Genomic DNA, 27,159 nt, shown 5'->3' on the forward strand with positions numbered 1-27,159 from the left:
CCAAGGATAGATTGTTCACATGAAAAGAATTTATCCTTAGCAGTTTCGGGGGTTGCAGTCATTGGAAGTCAAAGGACAATTGACAAGACAGCTTCCTCTACATGTCTGTAGCTCTTTGGACTCCCAATAGTTATTCAGATGTTCCAGCTTGCCTCTCCCAACCACCTCCTCCCTCAAAGTCCTACAGTTCTCTAAGGAAGATCCTTTTCCACTCACACAGGAACCTAGGTCACAGCTCAGTGTTCTCTTACCCAAGCAGTCATGATATGCACATTACCACTTACATGGTGCAGCATGATTATAGCACAGCTTGAGTCGGTGAAGGTGTTCCACCTATTAACCCCTTCGTAACTTTTTAAATTAGTGGATTGTGGTGACTTCAACTTGGTTTATTACATCTAACTAATAACTCAAGTAGAAAAAATGTTGTTAATGTGTTATTTTAAATATTAAAGATGTTATTCGATGACGTTAGCATGTTGCTGATGAGTCATTTCAGTCACGTCTGACTCTTCGTGACCCCCCTTTTGGGGTTTTCTTGGCAAATGTACTGGAGTGATTTGACATTTCCTTCTCCAACTCATTTTACAGATGAGGAAACTAAGGAGAACAGGGTCAGGTCACTTTGCCCAGGGTCACATACCTAGTAAGTGTCTGAGGCTGGATTTGAATTCAGGTCTTCCTGACTCCAGGCCTAGCATTCTATCCACTGTGCCACCTAGCTGCCCATACTTGTATGTAAAATTCTTCAGATAGTAGGATTGGGTGAGTCTTACCAACTGCTGTCAGTCTAGAGAAATCTTCATTTTAAATCTTTGCAATCTGTTAAAGTAGATTTGGTATGTTACAGAAAACGGAGAAACCTCTACAATATCTTTCATTCCTATTTCCACAATCACCACCACTTGTGTTTAGGCCCTCATTACTGGTAGATGTCTCCTAAGTGGTCTCTGCCTCCAGCTCTTCAAATCAGCCTACACACTGTCAGATTAATCTTCCTAAGTCTATCATTAATCATTTTACGCCAGGGCTTTCAAGCCCTTGTGTTGCTTACTGATTAAAGTCCAAATTCCTTAGCCTGGCATTAAGGCTCCCCATCACAAGATTGCAGCCTTATCTTTCACTACTTCCATTCCCCTACTCTATTCTAGCCAAACTGGATTATTCACCGCTTCTTAAACACACCCCATGCTTTTCTACCTCAAAGCCTTTGTTCGTGTGTTTGCCTGGAATGTCCTCCATCCGTCTTTCACCTATTAAACTCTCACATACTCTTAAAGCTGAGCTCAAGCTCTGTCTCTTCCATGAAATTTTTTTTTCCCGATGTGATTTGCCTTCAAAACTCCCCTTGAACTCGTTTTTTTCTTTTATAATACATATCCATCATGCCTCTGCCCTACCCTGTACTATAGATTTCATGTTGTATTTACACCTTTATATCATACAGTCCTTACATTGTAGAGTAGGAAAAAGAACATTGATTTGGAGGCAGGAGAATTGGGCATGAATCCCAGCTCTAAAACTTTACTACTAGCTGTCTGCCCATGCCAGTACACCTCTTTGAGCCTCAGTTTCCATAGCTGTAAAATGGTATAATATTTTGTGCTTTTTACCTCACGAGTTTGTTGTGAGGAAGATGCTTTTGTAAACTGCAAAGCACTATATAAACCTGAGCTGTTATAATAGGCAGGGACAGTGTCTTACTCATTTTTGTATCTTGCTTACTCAAGTCTGATCCCCTGTATTACCTTTTTTGAGTCTTAGTTTCCCCACCCGTTTAATGGAAACAATGACACTTGTACTATTTATCTCACAGATTTGTTGTAAGGAGACTTATTTGTAAATTGAAAAGCACTATATACATCTGAGCTATTACTATTTGGGGCAGGGGCAGTGTCTTACTCATTTTTGTATCTCCTGTGGGTTCCTGGCATAGCATGAAGTGTAATGTTTGTTAAATTTGTTTCCCATCACATGATCCTCTTAACTTGGGTGATGTGGAAATATTGTTAAGGTTATCTTTTTCCTGAATATATAAAATGAGTTAAAGACAGAGGTGAGTTAAAGAAAACCAATGTAGGCTGTCTTGCTTATTTCTTTTGGCAACATTTTTGTAACCGAACTAGATACGCTCTCTATTTCTGTAAAGGGGATAGTTTTAAGGACCTAATTTTCAAATCTCAGTTTCTTATTTTAGACCTTTTAGGGCCAAATGTGATGTTATAGTTGCAGGATATTAGAATATTTCTACTAAATTCTCCTAGCAGGATATTTCTACTAAAATGTTCTTTCTCTTACTCTATAATATAATAATTTTATGATATAGTGGTGGAGATATGACATCTTTAGGGAGAAAGAACCAGTGGCTCCATCATGCATTATTACTGGTTTGCCACACCTGTGCATACAGAAGCCATACCAGTTAAATAGAAAACCCTTACAGTCAAAGTGTTATAATTCATATTGGGTAAATAGAATTACAAATGTTTGCAAAGGCTCTGCCCTTGTAGACTGTCCAGTGGTATGAGAAACAGGATGCAAGATAGCTGAACAGTCTGGAGCTGCTGGGTAGCAGGTATGTGTCCAGAAACACATTGTAGTCGGGCAAAGGTTCACCGTTCAGACAGGTCGGAGAAGTTTTGGGTAAGTGTCTGTACCCGGATCTTGGGGAGAGGAGTGGAAAAAGAGGAGAAACTGGTACTTCTTCTACATATTGAAAGGAATAGCTAGAGCTGAGATAAGAGAGAAAAGATAACAACCTTAATACCTCAATTTTAATGAGAAGAATAGAAGACCGAAGTAATTACACAAGAAATAAAGATTATGAAGATAAGTACTTTGGTGGAAAGGGGAGAATAACAACAAATACGAAGCAGTTTAACAACCTTTAAAGCACTTTCTTTGTGAAGTCTCTAACGTACGGTGTGTGTGTGTGTGTGTGTGTGTGTGTGTAGAAAAGTAGAAATGTTGAAGATGGGATAGTATTTTAGGTTATTCCCTGAGCTTCATGTGGGTTTTCTGTGGAGGAGACATGGGGTAAGAAAAAGTAAGCCATCCTAAAGCAAGGTTCAGTTGAATTTCCAAATAGATTGACTTTGGAATGTCAAAGTACTTTGGAGAACAAAATCATCTCCTACAAATGAATAATTACGACTAACTAGAAACAGCCATTCTGGTAAAAAAAAAAAACAAACATATTCCCAAATAAAGAAAATGGGACTCAATTTTGCGTGATATTTAGGAATACTTGGTACAAAGGTCAACAACCTTCTTGGAAGAGTATCAAGAAAAGTATAAGGGAGACCAATTATATTTTTTTTTCCTAGTCACTCAGTTACTGAAGTCTCTGTCTCACCTTCTCTCTCCTTCCCTCAGGAGTCAAACCTAGAACTTGAACCTCAGGCCTAATTAGAAGTGGTGGTCTTCCAGGGAGATGAGTTTTTCATACCATCTTCTGGAACATGTGCAAAGGCTTGCTGACCCTTAATTTTATAGTTCACAGTGAAGGGGGAAAAAAAGGATTCTGTATGCAAAGTTTAGTTTGAAATATATAGATTTATCCTTCATGAGAATTTGTCATCCTAGTTGTAATAAAAAACCCCAACTGAACAGAGTAATAGAAATTATATTAATATAGAGCTTTACAGTTTGCAAAATGCTTTGTGTTATCCTAATACATTTATCTAGGCTTTACAGTTGACAAGTGCTTGGTAATCTCATTTGATCTCTTCACAAACATTGTGAGGTTGGCAAAGAAAGTGTTATCTATACTTTACAGATGAGGAAACTGAGGATAAATGTCTTGCTTAAGATCACACAGACTCTCAGTGGTGGATACAGGATATGTGCCCATGTTTTCTGACTCCATATCTAATGCACATTCCATTATACCTGTTGTCTTTGGGTACACATGAACTTTCACAGTATTCAAAATAAGAAGCCTAACAGATGCAAGGATATAGAATTGGGACACTCTTACTGATGGGAGATGAGAAAGGGGAGAAGTTGGACCTACTTGCAGATGATAATGTCAAGAGTTTTATTTTTTAGTCTCTTTCATCACACCCATCCCTTCTCTGGCCTTTTTTTCCTTCATTATTTCTATTTCTGCTCCTGTTCATTGGTGCTTTTACTTGTAACACTCCAGGGCTATCATCTTGTTGTGGGTAAGTCACTTAACCTCTCTGACTTTCCATTTCCTCATCTGTGTAAAATGAAGATAATAATTATCATACTAGCTGCTATTTCACAGGGTCATTGTGAGGAAAATATTTTGTAAGCCATAAATCCCCATGAGAACAAGAGTTATTATTATTATTTTATATCTTTGAACTTTTTATTCTGACCGATTCATAAAATACTTATTAAATTAAAAAAGCTTCCTTCTCTTGCACGGTAATTTACATATTTCATATATATGTGTGTGCTTGTGTGCGTGTGCGTGCATGCACGCGCTTGATTAGGTAAGGTCTCAGAGGCAGAGGTTTGTTTCTTTAATATTCCTTTAGAGCCTTTAGTGTAATGCTGGGCACATAGTTGGTTGTTAATAAACACTGTTGAATCCACTGTTAGGCTCAGTCTTTTGATATACTTAGAATGCTAACATTCTTCTTGTATTTTGTCTTTTGAAGGTAAACTACTGAGTTTTTCATTATGTCTGATGGAGACTATGATTATCTCATCAAGTTTTTAGCCTTGGGTGACTCTGGAGTTGGGAAGACCAGCTTACTTTACCAGTACACAGATGGCAAATTTAACTCCAAATTTATCACAACAGTGGGCATTGATTTCAGGGAAAAGAGAGTGGTGAGTTCCAAATCCTTGTCTGTGCTATTTAAGAATACAATTTCTGAGTAAACATTTAGGTTTGCTTGTATTTTTTGTTGACTTTGGAGACATGGGGAGAGGGTAGAAGATGGCATCTAAAAGTAAAAAAAAAAAGAAGCAAAAGTAATAAATTTATCTCATTTGAGTAAGACTATCCAAAAAAAACTCTCCAAAGAGATTTTTAAAAATCCATGAATATAGCCAAATAGACAAAAGCTAATAATGCTTAATTGAAGAAGCATGGGATGGGAGTCAAGATACTAAGATCCCCATCACTAATTTATTATGTGACCCTCAGCAAATCACTTTCTCTGAAACTCATTTTCTTCATATGTAAAATGAGGTGAAGGTGATTTGACTAGATGTTCCTTAAGGTACATGCCAATGCCAACATTCTCTGAATCATTAGCTTTTATTATGCACATTCTGGCCACTGTGTCTGAAATTATGGGTCTTGCTTTGCTAAAGAAGCATTCATTAGCATTTGTGTATCATTTATAAGGAATCATCACCAGAACAAAGCATGACAATGTCAATACTACCATTAACAATAATGATATAAATAATTTCAAGCAGTGTTTTTTTTGGAATTGCTCAGTGAGAGCTCCATCCTCAGAGGGTGCTCATACTGTGAGGATGGGGGTCCCATTGACCAGTCCCCCACTATACTTGTATCAACAACAGCAATATGGGCTGTGTGCTGGTGGTGCAAGGCACCCTTAGCCCCAGCAACTGTTGTGATGCCTTTTAAAAAGGTTCTCAGACGCTACTTTACTAGAATGAGAAACCATCATAGCTTGCCCCTTGATTCCATTCTTATCCCTAGGGTGAATAAGAATGTTTAAAAAAAAAACCAACCAGATTAAAAACAATTCAAATCCTATCATTTTCCTTTTTTTTTTTTTGGTAAAAAGAACAAACCCCAAAGCCACCTCCCTCCCCCTCAAACCCACAGGGGGAGAGAAACAAAAATCAACTCTAAACTCCTAGCTCAATAATATTTATTTTTGAAATTTAATGTATAAAATCACAGGAAGGGAATAGGGTGGGGAAGAAAGCCCTCTCTTATCTGAAGTGGGGGACTTAGCTGCCTCCATCCACCTGAGTCAGCAGGTTCATCATCTTTAGGGGGATCTCCACAAACAGGAAGCTTCTGATAAGGTAGCAGGCTTTTGAGTGTCTGCTAGGGAGCACCTTTCCACCCCTATTATCCCCCTCCCCCACCATGTACCACTTCACAGAGTAAAGAGGAAGAATATCTCCTGTCCCTGTGCCCCATCTGGGGGATGAGGTTTTAGAGGGGTCCTGGGCTCATAAGTCAGCTCTTATCACCCTGGTCAGGCTAGTTGGAAAGCTGAACTTTTAGTGGGTGTCTTCAGATGTGTCCTCAGGTTTTATAAGATTTAAGGCTGGGAAAGCATCTTAAATGTCACCTAGTCCAACGCTTTCATTTATGAGCAACGGCGAGGCGTAAAGGAGGGTATACATCTTGCTCACTCTCACCTACGGTAAATATCAGAGCCAGGTTCTTAAACTCCAAATCCAGTATACCATGCTCTCTCTACCCAGTTCAGTTAACTTTAAAACCTTGTACAAAGCAACTTCTCTTGCTGCATTTAGAATTCGTCCACCCCCAATTTCTGGGGAATTTTTTTCTTTAGTTCTTTATGGATTTTCCTCTCAATTTCAAGTAATGAGTCCAGTTGAGAGCTTAATTTTACTTTAATATTAAAATCTTAGCTGGTCTCATTATTTGGTATTAAATGTTAACCTCACTGATTCTAAGTTGGAGTTCTTAATTGTTCAGATTCTCGAAGGGAACTGGATAACCTTCAGATTTTGCTCTTGCTCCTGGTAATTGTTTACTGTTCACTAAAGAGGTATTTTGTTTTGAGGTTTTACTTCGTGAAATTTACCTCTTCTAGGTATACAGGGCCAACGGGCCAGACGGAGCAGTTGGCAGAGGCCAGAGAATCCACCTGCAGTTATGGGACACAGCAGGGCAAGAGAGGTGAGGCCTGGAGTCATGTACTAGTCATGAGAGGAACACAAAGCAAGCAATGATTTACATACAATCACATGATCAGAAGAGAACTGGCTAGTTACCTGACATGAACCTGGGCCAAGAATGTGCTGCGAAATGACCAGGAAATTCATCAGACTGACATGAGAATGATGGTTTTGTTTTCTTTGAGTCTAAAGGGAAAAATAATCTTTTCAGAATTTTTTCTTTTTCTTATAGGCATTTTATGTTAATATGTTTCCCTAACACCATGTCCTTAACTACTTTTTTGCTAATGGGGTTGTGTGTGTGTGTGTGTGCGCGCGTGCGTGTGTTTGAATAAATGCAGTTGCATCATTAAAACTCAACTGCTGAAAATTCCTGGAAGTTCTAGTGGATCAGAGTTCTCACTATCAGAATCTAGAGACCCAACAGGAATGGTACATGTAGCATTGGCATGACATTGCTTTCAGTTCAGAGCTGGCTTCTGTTATCTCTCTGAGCCTACTTGCTATTGGATCTGTTTTTAAAATAGCTGTTTTTAATGTTGGAATGATAGTTATTTGAAATAAATATTTGAAGAAAACCTAGCACACCTGGTTGGATGACTTAAATTCACTTTGCACGTGTTCCTTGAAGCCTGGTGGTTGAGATGGGGGGCAGCAGAAAAGGGGATGTGGCAGAGAGCTGCATGTTGCTCAAAGTCTTGGGAGAGAGAAGGAAACAGAAGGAAATAGGTGAGGTTAGTGACTGAGTCATTGGTACTCTCCAAACTCTGTGATAGTAGCCTTTGGGAGAAGCTTCAATTTGGAAGCCAGAGGATACATTTTAACAGTGAGGAATAATCGAAAGAATGTTGTAATTAGGAGAGACCCGGCTTAGAATTGTACCTCAATACTTGTTAGCCATGTGACCATGAACAAATCCTTCAACCTCTTTCTCTCTCCCTCTGAACCTCAGTCTTCTCATCTGTAAAATTGGGGTGATGTCTGTAATACCTACCTCACAAAGCTGTTGTGAGACTGATGAGATTAAAACATGTAAGAGGCTTTGTAAAACTTAAAACCCACACACATGTACACAGATATGATGTAGGTGTCAGTATTTTGTTGTAATGTTATCCCAAGGTTTTTTTTTTTTTACAGCAACTGTAATAATACGTAGCACATATAAATAGCACTTTAAACGTTTGCAAAGCATTTTACATATTATCTCATTTGATCCTCACAACCCCTCTGGGAGGAAGGTGCTATTATCATCCTGATTTTACAGATGAGGAAACTGAGGCTGAGTGGTCAAGTGGCTAGCCCAGAGTCACACAGCTAGCAATTGTCCAAGGCAAGATTTGAGTTTAGGTCTTCCCAAGTCCAGCTCTCTGTCCTCTAGCATAGGTGTATGTATGCCTATAACATTATACACATAAAGAAATGTGGTGTGGTAGATAGAAAGCTTGCTTCAGAGTCAGGAAAACGGGTTCAAGTCTTGCGTATGACATTGGCTGTGAGATCCTGGGCAAGTCACTTAACCTCAGACAACTTATCGAAGACTGTCAACTTCAGAGGTATGTTGGTACAGGAAGTTCCTCGACAGGAGCTTCTTAAACTGATGAAATCACAGGTCTAGTTAAAAAAAATTAAATTTAAAAATATACACCAGTGTTTGTTTCACAACATGACTAACATGGAAATATGTTTTGCATGACTGCAAATGTATAACTTATATAAAATTGCTTAACTTCTCAATGAGGGGGAAAGGAGAGGGAAGGAGGGAGAAAATTTGGAACTCAAAAATTTTTAAAAATCAATTTTAAAAATTGTTTTCACGTGTAATTGGGGGAAAATGTGCTTTTTGCCTAATGATTATGGCCCTATCATAAACTATTAGGTAAGTTATGGACTCAGGAATTAGTTTTTGTTATCTCTGTTAAGTGGACTGACTAGGTTGCCTAGTCTTTGTGTGGGGAGAAGCTTTGTGACCAGGTAAATAGCTAAACAAGTTTATATGAAAGATAATAAATGAATGCAACATTGGTGTAATACTTTTGTGCAGAATCATCTGAGTCTTATGTTTACATGTGTTACTGAAGGCAAATGATCTTCAGGACAACATCGCAACTCCTATGGGACCATAGTTTAAAGTGGCCCCCCATGAAGGGACTACTAACCTCTAGCTTTGGTTTTGTGTTTCTAGGTTTCGTAGTCTGATGACTGCATTCTTCAGAGATGCGATGGGTTTTCTTCTCCTTTTTGATCTGACCAATGAACAAAGTTTTCTCAATGTCCGAAACTGGTTAAGTAAGTAGTTTTTTTCCATCTCCCTTTATATTCTTTTTTTCTAATATATGACCTAGAGGAAGATGCTTATCTATGTTAACTCAATAATTAACCCAGTTTTGTAACTTATTAAAGCATTTATTTTTCCCCCACCTGACTTTGGACTTTTCAATAATTATTCTTTCTTCCCCTAGATAAAAAATCATAGAAATGTAAGGCTAGAAAGACTTTGAGAAATCATGTAATCTATGTTGCATTTTTCAGGTAGGACTGAACCTAGACCATGATAGAAAATAAGACTACAACTCATTTAAAAGAACGATCCAGAAGATTCCATATCTTCTATTGTTTAGATTTCTTGGCAATGATGACTATTAAACTAAATTGCTCATGCAGGATGTAGTTGAAACACTTGTCAGTTTAGTTATTGGTTAGCTGTGATAGATGGTTTTCTGGAGGAGAGTAGTTGATGATATAGATTAAAATGAGCTTTCTCTCTCTGCTCTTCCTGTTTTTTGTTATCATGGCTAGTTGAAAGTTAGGTGTATTTTTTCCATTATTGTGGCTGTATTTTAAATAGTTATTGAAGGCTGTAGAATATGCTGGAATTTAAAAAATTCAATGTTGCTATATTTTCTAATTCCTCCTTCTAAAAGGTAACAGCACATGGTAGATAGAGAGTTGGCCTCGGGGATGGGAAGACATAGGTTCAAGTGCTGCCTTTGACATATATTGGATGTGTGACCTCATGCACATATCTTAAGTCTCTTAATTTTTCAGAAGCCCAGTCAGCCTAGGATTATAAATTGTGGAACAATGAATGATTTGCATTGGTAGAGGGAGCTTTCTCACTGAGACTTCTATTAGAGTTAGAGTTCTGAAATGAACAAGTAAACAAATCCCTTCTATATTCTGAGAAAAGAAAAACCTCAAAAATATTTGCTCTGCATGATATTATAGTATAGTAATAAGATTACTGGACAGGTAGGTGGCAAAGTGTATAGAACACTGGGTTTGGAATGAGGAAGACTCATCTTCATGAGTTCAAATCCAGCCTCAGACACTTTACTAGCTGTATGATCCTGGGCAAGTCTCCTAACCCTATTTGCCTCAGGTTCCCCATCTGTAAAATGAGCTGGAGAAGGAAATGGCAAACTACTCAAGTATCTTTGCTGAGAAAACCACAAATGGGGTCACAAAGACACCACTGAAAACGACAGAACAACAACAGCAGTAAAAGTACAAGAGTCAGAAGATGTGGGTTGACTCCTAAGTGTGACACCATCTTTGTGATTCTGGGCAAGTCACCAACCCTCTCCAGACCTCAGTCTCCACTTAAAAATGGAGATAATTCTCAGATGTGGGACCTAAAGTGAAAGGCATCTTAGAGATCATTTAGAGGTGATGCATTCATTCAATATTTACCCACTATTGATTATTCAGAGGTGTACTGTTCCTGGTGTTGGAGTGGGATGGGATGGGGTGTGGGTGCATAGTTTCGCTATCTGCCTTATAGCCCTTTTGGAATCAATAGATGATAGGCAGGATGGGGGCATTTGTGACATTAAATTCCTGACAGTAGTGAATCCGAAACAATTCTCTTGTGATTACTCTGGGGTTTTCGGAGTCCAAAACAATAGAATTTCTGGGTATTTGAAAGCAATTCTTACCTCTGTCCCACCACAAATATATTGCCTATCCATATACTACATATATGCATATAGTAATTTTCAAAAATCCTATAAAAATTTCTGATGTCAGTGTATATAATAGAAATCTCAGCTAAGAGGATTCAAAACCTGCCACTTTCTTTAGTGGAACTAGGCATAGAAAGTTTGTTATCACAGTTCTTAAAAATGATAACTTCTTCAGAAATATGTTGCAAGTACCTGTATGACACATGACCTTATTAAACATTAAATTCCAAAAGAATAGAATATTTGTATCCTTTATCAACCAATAAAGATTTGAGCTCCTAGCACACTGAGGGAGAATTAGATAAGGGCCTTACCTAGAAAGCCCTGAGAATCCAGTGGGAGGGACAAAATTTGAACCCAAAACACTTAGTGATTGAAGACAGTTTGATAATAAAACTGCATTCTGATATACAAAGGCAGCTTAGTATAGCTGATAAGAGTGCTGGGCTTGGTCACAGGATGGCCTGGGTTCAAATCCTGCCTCGGACAGTTACTATCTGTACTTTTATATGTCTCAAAAATTTACCTGGAACTTAACTAAGTCATGGATGGTCTGCAATCTGCCTTGGTACAGGTAGTTCCCACACTGAATCTCCCACGCTGATAAAATCATAAAACCTTTATATATTCTTCTGTGCTCAAAGCGCTACATTAATGAAACTAGAGAATAGCAAACAGTGGAATGACACAAAACGAGGAAGGGAATTTGAAAAGAGTTTGAACAATATAGTACAAGAATACAAAGAGAGAGAAAAGGAGGAGAAAAATAAGATAATAGCAGAGAAGAGAGAAGAAGGGAAGGGAGCATTTTGGTTTGAAAGAAAATGTGGCAATAAAGGATTAGGAAAGTGTCTATGTCATAAGACTGACATTCTAGGGTTAGTAATTTTAAAAAAACAACAACTTTGTTCCCTGGGAGATTGTGATTCTTGGCTACTTGACATTATTATTATGTGGTTTAGTTATGTTTTCTCTTGTGTCTAGATGTCGGGCAGGACAACAAAGAAAAAAACCTATAAACCCAAGGGATAAAAATTGTAGTTATTTTAGCCTTTTAGAATTCCTGAGGGTTCTATTTGACCCCACGATTTATTTTATTGCTGTGACTGCTAATTCTCTCCCTCCCAGTTGTTTGTTCTAGATGTAACCCAGTGGGAAAGATATATAGTGGGAAACACGAAAATTCAGTGGAAAAAAATTCAGACAGAAACGGATTTGATAGAAAGTAATTTTTATTTGATTGCTTTAGTAAAAACTTTGAGAATGAATATAAAAAAAAACAGTTTTAAGTTGCAACGAACAGTAGCAGTAGAAATTGCTCTAATCAGCACCTATTTTTTTAATCATTTGTCTAATAAAAGTATAAGCGAGCATAAATTCTGTGGTGTGTGTTGAGAAGAGGAAGTTTGAAAAATTTTAAACCCTTCTTCATGCAATATTTGTAATCTATAGGGTGTACTCTCATAAAATAATTTTGTTCCTTGTCTCCAATCCAGAATTTTACAATTTAATGAAGTATTTGAAGCATTAAGCTGTTTGCATTACCATGTACCTATAACCACTTCTTGTGTTTATTTTTCTATTGATAGGCCAACTCCAAATGCATGCATATTGTGAAAGCCCAGATGTAGTGCTCTGTGGTAATAAAAGTGACCTGGAAGACCAGAGAGTAGTAAAAGAAGAGGAAGCCAGGGAACTTGCTGCAAAATATGGGTGAGCTTTTCTTGTGACAAGGTGAAAAGGAAATTGTTGGGTTTTTAAAAGGTGACTATTATCATACAAATATGGAGGCTCAGTAAAAACCTCTTATAATGTTGACCTTTGGAGACATCGACATCAGACTACGTGTTTTAAGATCCTATTGAAATGGATTTCATAGAAGAAGGAAGTAGGCTCATGGGATGTTCTGTTCCATTTTATTTTCTTAGGTTGATGGAGCCCTGTAGAGAGGAGAATATTAAGCCAGGGTAGAGCTGAGACAAAGTAATCCTTACTTTCAGGGTCCTCTGTTCCCTGTTATTAGACTGTCCAGCGTCCAAAGGGGGGCTGTAATTGCTCCTACTTTTCCCCTAGGGCATAAACAGGTAAGTATTCTGGAACTAGGGTGCTTTCTGTTCCTCTGGATCAAAGGAATCCCATCTTTTAGTAAAATGAATCAAAATTAGAAGCACAAGGGCAGAGGAGTTGCAGTCAAGCTTCCCAACCATGGTTTGGCTTTAAATCTAGAGTGTCTTCTCTCTTAAATTACCTCCCATTTACATCACATAGAACTTGTTTGTCCATAGTTCTATGAATGCTGTCTCCCCCATTAGAATGTGAGTTTCTGGGGTACACGGACTGTTTATTGCCCTTCTTTGTATCTCTAAGTGCTTGACATAGTGTCTGTCATATAGTAAATACTTAAATGCTAGCTGAATGACTGACTAGACTAGGTGAGGCGAGTAGTTTGGGCAAAGTGTGCAAGATGTAGGGAAGGGAGGAGATCGTGGAGAAAGGGAGACTGGTTAGGAAGAATCCTTTTTTGCTTAGGATGAGGTGACATGGAGGATAGGCCAACAAAATATTTTCTGAGATTCTGGTCTATCTTATTGAGCGGCCAGGAGTTTATGGACTGGATTTTAGAGGAGTCCTCTGTTACTGTTTGTGAAAGGACCTACAAAAAATGAAGTTTACTTTTCATTGACGAAGGTCTCAAATTTCTCTCATTTAATTGAATGGAAAGCTCTACCTGAGTATGGCAGCACAGAGGCAAAAGGTAGGGGGGGTGTGTGTGTGTGTGTGTGTGCGTGTGTGTGTGTGTGAAAGAAAGTATCTTGCTAAGGGAAAAAAATCTTTAATCAGCTTAAAGGGCTAGGATGGGAATTTTACTCTGTTATTACTTCATTCTTTGCTCATTTTATTTTTGGAAATGGCAGAAACTACTTGGGGAAAGTGTGCCAAGAAGCAGCAGCATATGTTTAGCCTGTGTAGGACTATGATTTTGTTTTTTTGACCAATTCTATGGTTTTATTGCTATAGAGAATTCTCTCTGCTAATACAGTTTGGCACCTGCCCTGTGACTAGAATTTTCTGGAAGCACTAACAGATTAAGTGACTTGCACATAGTCATTAGGCATCAGAGACAGGACTTGAACTCTTTTTTTTCTTCTGATTTTGAGGTTAGCTCTCAATTCACCATACCAGATTGCCTCCTGAATGTTAGCTTACAGAATGTGGACTTTGTTCTGTAGGTACTGGAGAGCCATTGAAGGTTTTTGAGCAGGGAGTGATGAGAAATCAGTGGTTTTTTTTTTTTCAAAGGAATATTAGTTGGGGGCAGTGTTCAGCATAGGTAGGGAGGATGATAGACTGGAGACTGGAAGAGCAATCTGGAGTCTACTGTAGTAATGAAAAGATAAAGATTTAGATTAAAGGGAATGAGATATAAGAAAAGTCCATTGGATTTTGTAATTATGAAATCATTAGTGGTAGTTTGAGTAATTGAAGTAGACTGGTGAAGACGGTAGCCAAGTTGCAGTGGATTAAGGAGGAAATGGATGGTAAGAAAATAGAGGCAGTGAAAGGAAGGAGTAAAATGAGGCTACATGGTCTACAAGGTCCTTCCAAAGTCAACAGTCTATGATTCCATTAAGATAGTTGGGTCATGCAATTTTTTTTCTTCCCAAGATGAGAGAGAGAGAGAGGAGGGAAGAGCTGTTTGTTTGAAAGGAAAGAGGGAAGCATCTTGGGGAGAGGGAGATATCGGGTGGAATGGTACAGGAAGATGGAGATGAGCATGGCAGAGAGGATCTTCGGGAATTTGGAAAGAATCCAATCTAGGAATTGGTCTTAGGAGACTCATGGGGGACTGGTTAGTGAGGGCCCATTCCTGGAAGCAGGCTCCTCAAACATCCTTTTGGGTCCCTTGAGCATGTTTGAGAGGACTGATGTAGAGAAGGACATCTTGGGTAATATTGAGGATGGCCATGACATCATCAAAATAGTTAGGATTAATTGCTGAGGTTGGGGTGGTGCAGAAAGAGAGAAGATGGGACTGGATCTAGAGATTTAGAAGAGTCAATAGAGGTGGTGCTCTGGGGAAGTAAGTTATAAAGGATTGGCAACAAGGAAAGACCAAGTATAGTTTATATCATTGTTATCTTTTCTAAATCATGCTCCTTTTCCCCAGAAACTTGTACTATTTTTTAATATTCTGAAAGCAGACATCAATGTACCTTTTCTCAAAAGATAAAACATTTTCAGACGAGTAGTTAACCAAAAAGCAGTACTACATTAGCACCATCTTGTGGAGAGAAGTGAATAATACAAAACTCCAGTATATACTTGAATACAACTAATTCTATGTTAATACAAAGTGTGTAGTTGATTGAAGGCTTGAATTCTTAAGCTAAGGCGGACGATAATGATACATTCAAGAAGAAAAAAGCCTGGAGTTTTATTTTGAGGAAGTTTTGTGTGTTTTCTAAACATTTTTCACTTACAGAATTATAGAATAAGTTTACTTATAGAATAAAATGCCATCGTGTCCCCAAAGTAATTCCAGAAATTATGCAATAAATAAAAAAAATATGCTTAGTATCACTGAAGCTTTTATATAGGGTGTTCCAAAAATCTTACTGCAGTTTTAAGCTTTGATAGTTTAAAACTGAACTAAGACTTTTGGAACAATCTGTGTACTTGAGAACAAGTTAACAGGACTCTTAATGGCAAGAACAAGATTAATTTAAATCCAGGGTGGGTGGGAGAAGGGTACAGTTATCTAGACAGGGTTTCTTAGCCGTTTTTGTGTGTCATGGCCATCTTTGGTAAGCTGTTGAAACCTGTGGATCCTTTTTCAGAATATTGTTTTCAAATAACTAAAGGAAATGTTAAGTTTCATATGGAGGTTGGTAAAAATAAAGATGTGATTATTTTTCCATCAAACTTCATGGACCTCTGAAATCTATCCAGGGACTCCTTGGGATCCTAGATCCCAGGTTAAGAAACTCTGATGGAGAAGTTGGTGGACATATTTCCATCCATTCCATTGTTAGTAGGATCCATTTATTTCTGTAGAAACTAGAAAGAAGACATTTTTGATTCTGTTTTTTAACACTGTCAGATGAAACAGGAGTTTCAAAATACCACAAATGTAGCTTTCTTTATAAAAAAAAATAAATTCCATCTTTGGTATAAATGAAGTAGGAAACCCAGCAAGAAGAAAATTCAAGACTTTCTTCCTAGTGTTCTAAAGCCAGAAGTTGTCTTTTTAAAAAACTACCATGAAGAACTAGCTAATGAACATGATCAAGTAATCAAACATGTTAAGCAACTGTGTGTGTGTGTGTGTGTGTGTGTGTGTGTGTGTGCTCTCAGTGGTTTCACTTCTGGATAGGAAGATCAGAAAAAATGGACTGAGTGTGTAGTGTTTTTGTGGATCCCTATAATACTTTGCCTTTTTGCACATCCACCGGCAGTTCCTAGTTTTATTCTCCAGGACCAAGCAGAACAAGTCTGATACTTGGAATACAAATATCAGGTGGGTACCCCCTAAGTCTTCTTCAGTCTAAACATCACTAGTTTCTGACCTAAAAACAATTATTCTTAAGCTCATTATATTGTTTCCCCCAGCAGAAATTCTTTAAGCAAGTCTATTTTTTTTTGAGCTAGAATTTAAACAGGTAATAGACTTGCAAAAGGATGAATCAGTGAATTACTTTCGTTATATACTAAATGATAGACAAATATGTAGGTTCAAACACAGCTAGTTTTTCTTTTATACAGATTCACTGAAACAGAATATACACACTGCAGAACATATGAATTGTGGAAAGCCCTACAGAATATAGGAAAATATTTCTGCATGATAATACAATATGAAAGAAAGATGGGAGAAAATGGATAAATAGCTAAACATTTAAAAAGAACCCATTCTGTGGGTATCTGTGTAACCCTTGTGCTATCCATCTGTTATCCATCATTCTTGACCCATCTCCCTTTCTATTCATACATATCTTGGATGATATATTTATGACACTTCTTTCATATAAGTTAACATTGTTAATGTGTTGCAAGCTACTTGTGCCTACCATGCATCTTTGAATCTTATGATCTTGATTGGAGACCAGTTTTTCGTGATTTGTCACCACATAGCAGCCTTGGAAGAACACTGGTATTAAAAAGATGGGTTTTTGTTTTGAGGAGCTTCTTGGGACCATTGGAAGTACCAGTTTATTCCTCAAATTTAATCCAGCCAGCTCTGTCCTGCCTCTTCAATCCTGGATCCAGCTCACTATCCATCTTCAACACCTGTCTAAGATAGATGTACTGAAGGACTAATTCAAGAAATTTCCACCCACTTACATAACAAGATCTGCTTGGACAATAGGGATTCTTCATCCATTTAGTTTTTCCTGTGTGGAATGTTAGGCTAATTACTTTGGGGAGATCATGAGAAAATCTTACGGTTTTTTTTGGGGGGGGGTTGATGCCTCATAACATCACATGCAAGCAATAACTTCTGGAGGATTTCCCCATCTAAGGGAATCTCTCTTCTATCTAAATACTGTGCAGGATATTATCTATGTTAGAGGTAAGCACATTTGGTGAACACGTATCTCTTTATTTTTTGCATATAGCCCGTGAATTCACTATAACCAGTGAATGGTTAGAGAAATTTCTCTCTGCTTATACTTATCAGGGAATCTCCTCTGATCTCAATGTATACATGAGAGACCTTATATTGGAGTAAAACCTTTAAAGGATCTATTTTGCTCAACTTAGTAAAATGTTATTTTTAAATTTTAAAAATAACCTTATAAATCACTTACATTCTTCATCAACTGTGCGACTATGCAGATATAATCTGTTGTATAAAATTATTCATGAGGGCCTGCCTGTTTCCTTCTCTTTTCATGAGTTTTACCCTTGATGTGTCTATAGATCATTTTGATAAAAATAAATTCAGATGTGAGAAAGCACACATGTGGGTTAAGACTGTTCTCTTCATAACCTTTTTTGATGCTGTCAAATTGTTCACTATCTTTACTTTTTCTGGACTGTCTTGAAACTGAACTCCTCAATGCTTTCAAAATTGTGTCTCCTCAACATAGATTTCTTGTCAGTATTCTGGTCTGGTTCAGCTGTTTTTTCCTAGCTTCGTTTTCTTTAGTGCCAGTCACACTTCCTCATGTGACTGCAGATAGACTGAAGTGTTTAGTACTTCTCTAGTACATGATGAAAATAGGTCATCACAGAAATGTTGTCAGATGGTCTTTTTTTGCCTTTTGTTCTTTTACCAGTTTCATATATAAATGTTAATGGAATGATTCGGCTTGGCCGAGTTTTCTTTTCTTTTTTTTTTTTTTTTGCAGTTTTATGAGGCAATACTTCTCATAATTTTATTTCTCCCTCTTAACATTTAACAAATGAGTTAACATTTTGCAAATGAGTTTATGTTTGATACTTATATTGGCTATCAGGCTTTTCTCTCCCTCCAGTGTTTCTTAGTTAAAGCAATTTCTGGGATCTTTTATCCACCATGTTTTTTTTTTTTTGAGTTTAAATCATTATTTACTTATTTAATATTTTTAGTTTTCATCATTAATTTTCACAAGAGTTTGAATTACAAATTTTCTCCCCATTTCTACCCCCCCACTCCAAGATGGCATATATTCTGATTGCCCCGTTCCCCACTCAACCCTCCCTTCTGTCACCCCACTCCTGCCCCCCCATCCCCTTTTCTCTTTTTGTAGGGTAAGATAGATTTCTATGCCACATTGCCTGTATGTCTTATTTCCTAGTTGCATGCACAAACTTCTTTTTTGAACATCTGCTTTAAAACTTTGAGTTCCAAATTCTCTCCCCTCTTCCCTCCCCACCCACCCTCCCTAAGAAGGCAAGCAATTCAACGTAGGCCACATGTGTATCATTATGCAAAACCCTTCCACAATACTCATGTTGTGAAAGACTAACTATATTTTGCTCTTTCCTTTCCTATCCCCCTTTATCCAGTTTTCTCTCTTGACCCTGTCCCTCTTCAAAAGTGTTTGCTTTTGATTACCTCCTCCCCCTATTTACCCTCCCTTCTATTGTCCCCCCTTTTTTATCTCCTTCCTCCTTTTTTCCTGTAGGGTAAGATATCCAATTGAGTATGTATGTTATTCCCTCCTCAGGTCAAATCCAATGAGAGCAAGATTCACTCATTCCTTCTCACCTGCCCTCTCTTCCCTCCCTTCCCTCCCAACAGAACTGCTATTTCTTGCCACGTTTATGCAAGATAATTTACCCCATTCTATCTCTCCCTTTCTCCATTTCTCTCATCCCTTAATTTGATTTTTTTAGATATCATCCCTTCATATTCAACTCACCCTGTGCCCTCTGTCTCTCTCTCTCTCTCTCTCTCTATATATATATATATATATATACACACAGGTATATATATGTGTGTGTGTGTGTGTGTGTGTGTGTGTGTGTATGTATGTATGTATGTATGTATATTCCCTTCAGGTACCCTAATACTGAGGTCTCATGAATTATACACATCATCTTTCCATGTAGGAATGTAAACAAAACAGTTCAACTTATACTAAGTCCCTTGTGATTTCTCTTTCTTGTTTACCTTTTCATGCTTCTCTTGATTCTTGTGTTTGAAAGTCAGATTTTCTATTCAGTTCTTGTCTTTTCACTGAGAAAGCTTGAAAGTCCTCTATTTTATTAGAAGTCCATATTTTGCCTTGGAGCATGATAGTTTTGCTGGGTAGGTGATTCTTGGTTTTAATCCTAGCTCCATTGACCTCCAGAATATCATATTCCAAGCCCTTTGATCCCTTAATGTAGAAGCTGCTAGATCTTGTGGTATTCTGATTGGGTTTCCACAATACTCAAATTGTTTCTTTCTGGCTGCTTGCAGTATTTTCTCCTTGATCTGGGAGCTCTGGAATTTGGCAACAATATTCCTAGGAGTTTTCTTTTTGGGATCTTTTTCAGGAGATGATCTGTGGATTCTTTCAATTTCTATTTTACCCTCTGGCTCTAGAATATCAGGGCAGTTCTTGATAATTTCTTGAAAGATGATCTCTAGGCTCTTTTTTTGATCATGGCTTTCAGGTAGTCCAATAATTTTTAAATTATCTCTTCTGGATCTATTTTCCAGGTCAGTGGTTTTTCCAATGAGATACTTCACATTGTCATTCCTTTGGTTCTATTTTATAATATCTTGATTTGTCATAAAGTCACTAGCTTCTACTTGCTCCAATCTAATTTTTAAGGTAGTATTTTCTTCAGTGGTCTTTTGGACCTCCTTTTCCATTTGGCAAATTCTGCCTTTCAAGGCATTCTTCTTATTGGCTTTTTGGAGCTTTTCTGCCATTTGAGTTAGTCAATTTTTTAAGGTGTTGTTTTCTTCAGTATTTTTTTGGGTCTCCTTTAGCCAGTCATCGACTTGTTTTTCATGGTTTTCTCGCATCATTCTTATTTTTCTTCCCAATTTTTCCTCTGCTTCTCTAACTTGCTTTTCCAAATCCTTTTTGAGCTCTTCCATGGCCTGAGACCAGTTCATGTTTTTCTTAGAGGCTTTTGATATAGGCTCTTTGACTTTGTTGACTTCTTCTGCTGTATGTTTTGGTCTTCTTTGTCACCAAAGAAAGATTCCAAAGTCTGAGTCTGAATCTGAGTCCGTTTTTGCTGCCTGGCCATATTCCCAGCCAACTACTTGACCCTTAAGTTGTTCTTCAGGATATGACTGCTTCTAGTGTAGAGTGTACTTTCTTCCAAGTTTGAGGGGATGCGCTGTTGTTTTCAGAGTTATTTCTCACAGCAAGCTCTGCCACACCAGCATTCCTCCTCCCCCAGTAACCTCCAATTTGGACCCAACTCAGATCTTAAGCAGGCTCTGCACTCCCACTGTGATCTGCCATCAGGTGGGCCTGGAGCCAGACGCAACTGTAGCTGTAGTTCTGTAGGTGCACCACCTCCTCTGCCCCCTGGGCAGTGGCTGAAGGCAAACTCCTTTCACTCTTGTCTCAGCAGCTTTTCCCACTAGCCTTCTCTGTTGTCTTTGCTGTTTGTGGGTTGAGAAGTTTGGTAACTGCCACAGCTCACTGATTCAGGGTGCTGGGGCCTGTTCTGCCCAGTTCCCGGTCTGGTTGGTCTGGGTGCAGCCCACGCTGGGCTCTGCTCTGCTCCGCTCCCAGCTCCATGGGTGGTAGACCTTACCCAGAGACCATCCAGGCTGTCCTGGGCTGGAGTCCTGCTTCCCTCTGCTATTCCGCTGGTTCTGCAGTTCTATAATTTGTTCAGAGCCATTTTTTACAGGTGTTTGGAGGGTCCTGGGGGAGAGCCATAGGCAAGTCCCTGCTTTCTAGCTGCCATCTTGGCTCCACCCCTCCACCATGTTTTTCTATTAAATTCCTTTCATGACTAGTCTTATACTTTGAAATTGGTGCTGGTATCATTTCCTTAGTTTATTTTCCACTTTTTGTCATTAGAATTTGGTTTGACTAGTTTGGTATTGATTTTGACCTTTGCCCTCTATGGTCTTACATATACATTTACTGAGAAAAAAATCCTATATTGATAATAAGTTTATTTCCTCTCACTTAAGATCAATTTAATTTATTTTTTAAGTGTTATTTAGAACTTGCCACTGTCTTATGACTCTCCTTTGGATGAAAATCTTCGTGACATGACATGACAGTTCCCCTCCAATCTCAGACTGTATTTGCAGTATTTTTTCCTCATCCTCTCCTGAATCCTCACTTTCCCACTGATGTCACTAAGTGTCAGTGTTGACTTGGTTTGGAGGATCCTGTTAAGTTATTTGGGAAGTTTGTCTTCCGCTTCATGTATTTCATTGCAACAGATGTTGGAACAATAGCTGCAATTATTCTCCCTGCACATACAAGCTTACCCAAAGGTAGGGAGATGCCAAAGCCAGTTTCTTCAGTAGCCACTGAATTTACATCAAATCATGTATTTTTTTTTTCAGTCATTCTTTACCAGATGACTCATATAACAATCGACTGTTTTTTTTTCTTTTTTTTTTTTTTGGCAGGGAGTGGGGAGCAGAAGAGAAATCTAGGAGTATTTCAACTTATAAATACAGAGGAGAATAACATGAAATAATATATTTAGAAATGGGAAGAATTTTATTGTTATTCATTTTTGCTAACTTCAAAAATTTTTGAATCCAAGATTCAAAAGCAGGAATATATGAAGTGTGATTATAATAAAAACATTTAAGTTTTAATAGCTTACAGCTGCACTTAGTCTTTTGGGATACCCTGAAATAAGCCACAGAACAACCTCATTAGTTTGAAGTCCTGTGTCATAAGTTCTAAAAGCAAAATTACTGTATTTTACTAGGTTACAAAATCAACAATATGCTTAGGACTTGTTATTGGAAAGTCACGTTCAAATGTCACTAAACATCGTACATTTTCAACTGCAATAGGAATGTAGTCTGAAATTCTGCTCAGTATCTTTCTTTTGGAATATTGGATAACATTTTTGAAAGTCTTATTTTGATATTCTTCTTTAAAAACATGGCTTGCATTTCTTAGGACAGGGCTGATTTTTCTTCTCACACCTCTGCTGTACCTCTTGCAAAACCTCCAATGTGGGCCATATTAGGCCATTCAGCCTTTCTTCCCCTCGCTTCTTTTCTGCTTCTGACCCCTTCATCTTCTGCATCATGTGAAGGACTTTTCCATATGCATGGGAATACATCAAGTGAAGAAAAAATGGTTGGGTAAAATTTCTCTTTTCAGAAGTCCACGAAGAGGATAAAAATGAGATTTAAAAAGAATCAGAAACTGTTGCTGATGGCTCAGAAAATGAGAATAATTAAATGAACTTTACATGTGGACAAAGTTATATCTGATGAGATTCCTTCTTCCTGTCCTTCTCTCTCCTTCCACCACTTTTTCCCCAGATTAATTTTCTGAAAATGAATGTTTTCTTTATTATTGTGACGTGGTAGAGGACACCAGTTGAGAAAACAGAATGACTTCCTTCATTTTACAAAAGGAAGTAAGGAAACGGGCAACCTGGGTTATTCTCATTCTGTTCTGCTTCCTACTAGCAGTGTGACCTTGGACAAGGACCTCAGCTGCCATATAGAAATAATGCCATATCAAGCTAAAGGTACTGGGATGAATCTCTTGGGATCACTTTCAGTTCTAAGTTCCGTGATTCCACAATAATAAAATTTCCTATGTTCTTAAAATTTTGTCCCACTTCTCGCAAAGAGTAATAGTCCATAAATCTCTGTACTGAATATAACAAAAAGATGTTAAATTTCTTGAAGTTCGATAGTTGGCAGATTTATAACAGAAACTAAAGATGCTTAAAATGAATTTGTAATAATTGCTTGATTTATTTGAATGATGTATTATTTGGCTATACCACACTGTTGTCTGGTATAGTAGGAAGAACATGGGATTTGGAATTAGGAGCAGAGCTGTAACTAGCTGAGATGAATTCATTTTTAGGGGTGGTGAAGACAGTCATTGTAGGTGCCCCACTAAAGCCTGGCTCTTTCCCCTACAGGGGTTGGTTGGCCTGTATGATGGAAAGATTTCCAAGCTAACGAAAATAACTTTTAGATCTTTAAAAGCTACTTAACAGATTAAGTAGTGTCCATATTTATATCTTTATAATTTGTTTTAACATTACTTCCTTTCCCTGCCCCCCAAAATGGGGTTAGGGTAAGAAAAAATTTTTGCATGCCTTTCAGAATTCCAACAAGTTTTACATCTCTTTTCACGTGTGCAGAGTGGATTACCTAAGTTTCTGAAATAATGACGTTTATTTTCATTTATTTTATTGTCTCTTTTGCTTCTTTGAGAGAAACCATCTGGGTAAAATTTATAGGTAGCTTGGTGGAACAGTGAATAGAACGCTGGGCCTTGGAGTCAGGAAGACCGTAGTTCAAATTCAGCCTCAAACAGCTGTATAACCCTGAGCAAGTCACTTAACCCTGTTTGCCTCACTTTCCTAAACTATAAGGTGGGGATAATAATAGCATCTACCTTGCAGGATTATTGTGAAGATCAAATGAAATAATAATTGAAAAGCACTTAGCACAGTGCCTGGCACATAGTAAGCATTATGTAAAATCCTTGTTGTTGTCGGTATACTTGTACTGTGTTTCTATGCAAATTGAGTAATAAAATGGGAAATGGAGATAGTCTGGGAACCACGTGGCATTAACCCAAGTGTGTTTTGTCTTCCAGAATCCCATACTTTGAAACCAGTGCGGCCAATGGCACCAACATAAGTAAGGCAATTGAAATGCTCCTGGACCTGATAATGAAACGAATGGAACGGTGTGTGGACAAGTCCTGGATCCCTGAAGGAGTAGTTCGATCCAATGGCCACAACTCTGCCGAGCATTTAAATGAAAACAAAGAAAAGGGTGGCTGTGGCTGCTAAAAAGTAAAGTGAACTGAGTCAAGTAACCTGTATATTCTTATGTAATTTAAAAAATAGTTTCTATGTGGTACAGTTGCAGCTGAATGGATCTCTGTGAGGAATTATGAAACCGGAAAGTAGTATTTCCTAACTGATTTAACTGACTGCTGCTGGGTAATTAAAAAAAATTTATTCAGCCTGGGATTTAATTGAAAAGTGTATTTATAAGGCTTATTCCATGATAGTCATTCATACAGGGATCCAGCATTTTGCAGCAGTAACAGTCAATAAAACTGCATGTGTTACCAGAAGATCCACTAATACGATCATGGAACTTATCGCTAGAAGGAATTCTCAGAGGTTTTCCAGTCCTGAATTTTTTTCACAGCTACTTACAGACACTTGGGGTAGGGACACTGAGTATGTCCTGTATGGTGGTATTATGAGCAACTAAAAAAATTATTTAGGGAATTCCTGAGACTGTATTTATAAAACCAAAAACCAAAACCAAGTATTCTACTTGTATGTAAGCTACAGTTGTGAAGCTGATTTTAAAAAATCTCCAACTGTACCATATATGAAATTATGAAATATCATCTATGCCACTTGAATGTTAAATTAGAGGGCACACACACATACATATACACGTCCAGTTTGTTTCAAGTGTAAGGGGGAGAGTGACCTGGAGATACTTGCAGAAATGCAGGGCAAAACTTGCTGCACCTTTGGCCTCTCCAGTATTGTTCAGTAATTTGTGTAATCTTAGCTCTACTGTGATGGGAGCTGGAAGTAATTTGCTCATCCTCACCTTAAACAAACAGCAAGTGGGTCTGAGCTAGTTCTGCTGAGGAGGAAGCAAAGGAGAGATTTTTTTGGACTTTTACCCCAATTCCCCCCTGCAGTGAAACCCAGGTTGCTGTTCACCTTACATACGACTCCTCTATGTCTCAGTAGGAATATGTGCCAGGCTATGTGACTGGGTTAAATGGACCAAGATCCCAAAGCCAAACTTATTTTAATATTTTGGGTATTCGCCTCAATGTTATATGAGCGGCAAAATTGGTGCTTCTGGCTCTTCATTGTGTCTCCACCATAGAGAACAGTCAGCATAGTTGTATTTTATAGGCCTAATTCACTTTGGTTGACACAGTTATATTTAGCCAGCATTTTTTTTTGTTTTATGATAGCTGGTGCTTGGCACTGAAATTATTTGTAAACAAGAAAACATTTTGAAAAATTTCTTTCAAATTTAGGTTAAATTCCTAACATTGGTCTGGTTGCCAACTGGTTATGCTTTAAATGAGTTAATTGCCTGTAAACCAAGTAATCTTCCACTTAAATCCTGGGCAATATGTAGCTGATGTTTTCAAATTTCTTTCTTATTTCTTTACTAGAAGAATCAAAAGAATTAATGTTGATTTTGCTATTTTAGTGGAAGGCATTTTTTTTTTGCTGCTTTTAGATTCTCATTTAATTTTCAATTCAGTATAAAAAATTATAATCAAGTTTTGCAGCCTTTTTTTGTCAATGTCACCATGCACTGTGCATCTGGACATGTAATTCCAATACCTTGCCAAAGTGTTTTTATACCAAATTTAAAGTGGTTTGCAGGTTCTTTTTAGGCATTTTCTTAGCTATTTGTTTACAGAAATCAAAATTATTTCTTTCAGGGGAATAATATTTATTAAAAATTTCAATAAAGAAATGTAAACTCCTTAGAAAATCTAGTGGCCAACTAGTCTGTGATAATATTTAATATACTTTTAAATTAAAAATAAAATGTATTACATAGACCATGCAATGTTTGGTTAAAATTGAGAAAATCAAATTATGAAAAAAATAATTACTTTTACAGAATACCTTTCTGGTGAATTTTATATGCAGTAAAGTGTAGGGCTTGCCTCCTGTCTCTTGCTTTCTAAAGTATGATGTACTTTTCTTCCCTGCTATAAATAACATATAGATACTAAATTTTTATTCTGATTTGTACCTGAAATGTCTGAGAGAATTTCTTTTAGAAGTGGAGAGAGGTGAAGGCTTGTGCATATACTGTATTTTGTATTGTTATAATGTGCAATTCCAAGGAATGGGTTCTGAAATCAGTGGATCAGGTTCAGTTTACTCAGCAGTGCCTTCTGAAGGTGCTATGGTAGAGTAAATGATGTTAGTATAAACCAGAATGCATATTGTAAGATAATTTGTATGTTTTAAAATAGATATATACATATGCTATACTTTCATGTTGTGTATGTAACTTGCTGGCACATGTCTGGGATTGGTTCATCTCTCAAGGCAGGTTACATGTGGTCATACATTAATATTTAATTTTAAAGAACTACATGCACAATTAGCTGCCCACTCCATTAGCCTTAAAGGAAAGTTAAGGCTTAAATCTCATGCAGTTTTTAAAAAAAGTGTTATGTGCCCAAACAAGAGCCAAGTTTAGCTACTGAAATAAATGATGTCCATTTTCTTGGGGAGTCATTTGTTTAGGTTTGATATTAAAGTGCCATATTTTTGTCCTACAACATATTTTTCTATTTATAGTCTTATAAAAAACGTAAAATGTATCTTTAATGAAACAGCTTTAACCTTGTGTCACTTGTACATATTATGCATAATTAAAAAAGATCTATCAAGTTTGTATGTGAATTTGACTTTATTTCTAGTTGTATATAAATTTTAATTAAGGGTTCATTTAGGGTATTCCTTGGAAAGGAACCTTCTCTTTAAGTTTTATTAAAACACGCCAGTCTCAAGGTGACAACTCTTATGTGCATTAAACACCAGATGGGTGGCCAGGTAAATACGGCACCAGATTTAGGGCAGAATAATCTAACTCTTTTCATACATCTCCAAGTCAAGAAAGTCACCATAGTCTGGTCCCCTAAAATACTGACTAAAAAGGTCCACCGAATGCTAGGCATAATAAGGAGAAATTATTAGAGAAAGCAAAGGAAACAGAACA

At 37.5% G+C, this 27,159-nt stretch overlaps 1 protein-coding gene across 1 annotated transcript; it reads left to right on the plus strand.

The window, feature by feature from the left end:
• Positions 1–4,641: 4,641 nt before the first annotated feature.
• On the plus strand, positions 4,642–26,803 carry RAB27A (RAB27A, member RAS oncogene family). The gene is made up of 5 exons (XM_036769636.1): positions 4,642–4,806; positions 6,753–6,838; positions 9,020–9,123; positions 12,389–12,512; positions 24,014–26,803. The coding sequence occupies exons 1-5, from the start codon at positions 4,654–4,656 to the stop codon at positions 24,210–24,212; spliced, it is 666 nt and encodes a 221-aa protein (XP_036625531.1). The 5' UTR covers positions 4,642–4,653; the 3' UTR covers positions 24,213–26,803.
• Positions 26,804–27,159: the final 356 nt, after the last annotated feature.

Source organism: Trichosurus vulpecula, chromosome 8, assembly GCF_011100635.1.
Source record: "Trichosurus vulpecula isolate mTriVul1 chromosome 8, mTriVul1.pri, whole genome shotgun sequence".
In the NCBI taxonomy this organism is placed as follows: Eukaryota; Metazoa; Chordata; class Mammalia; order Diprotodontia; family Phalangeridae; genus Trichosurus; species Trichosurus vulpecula.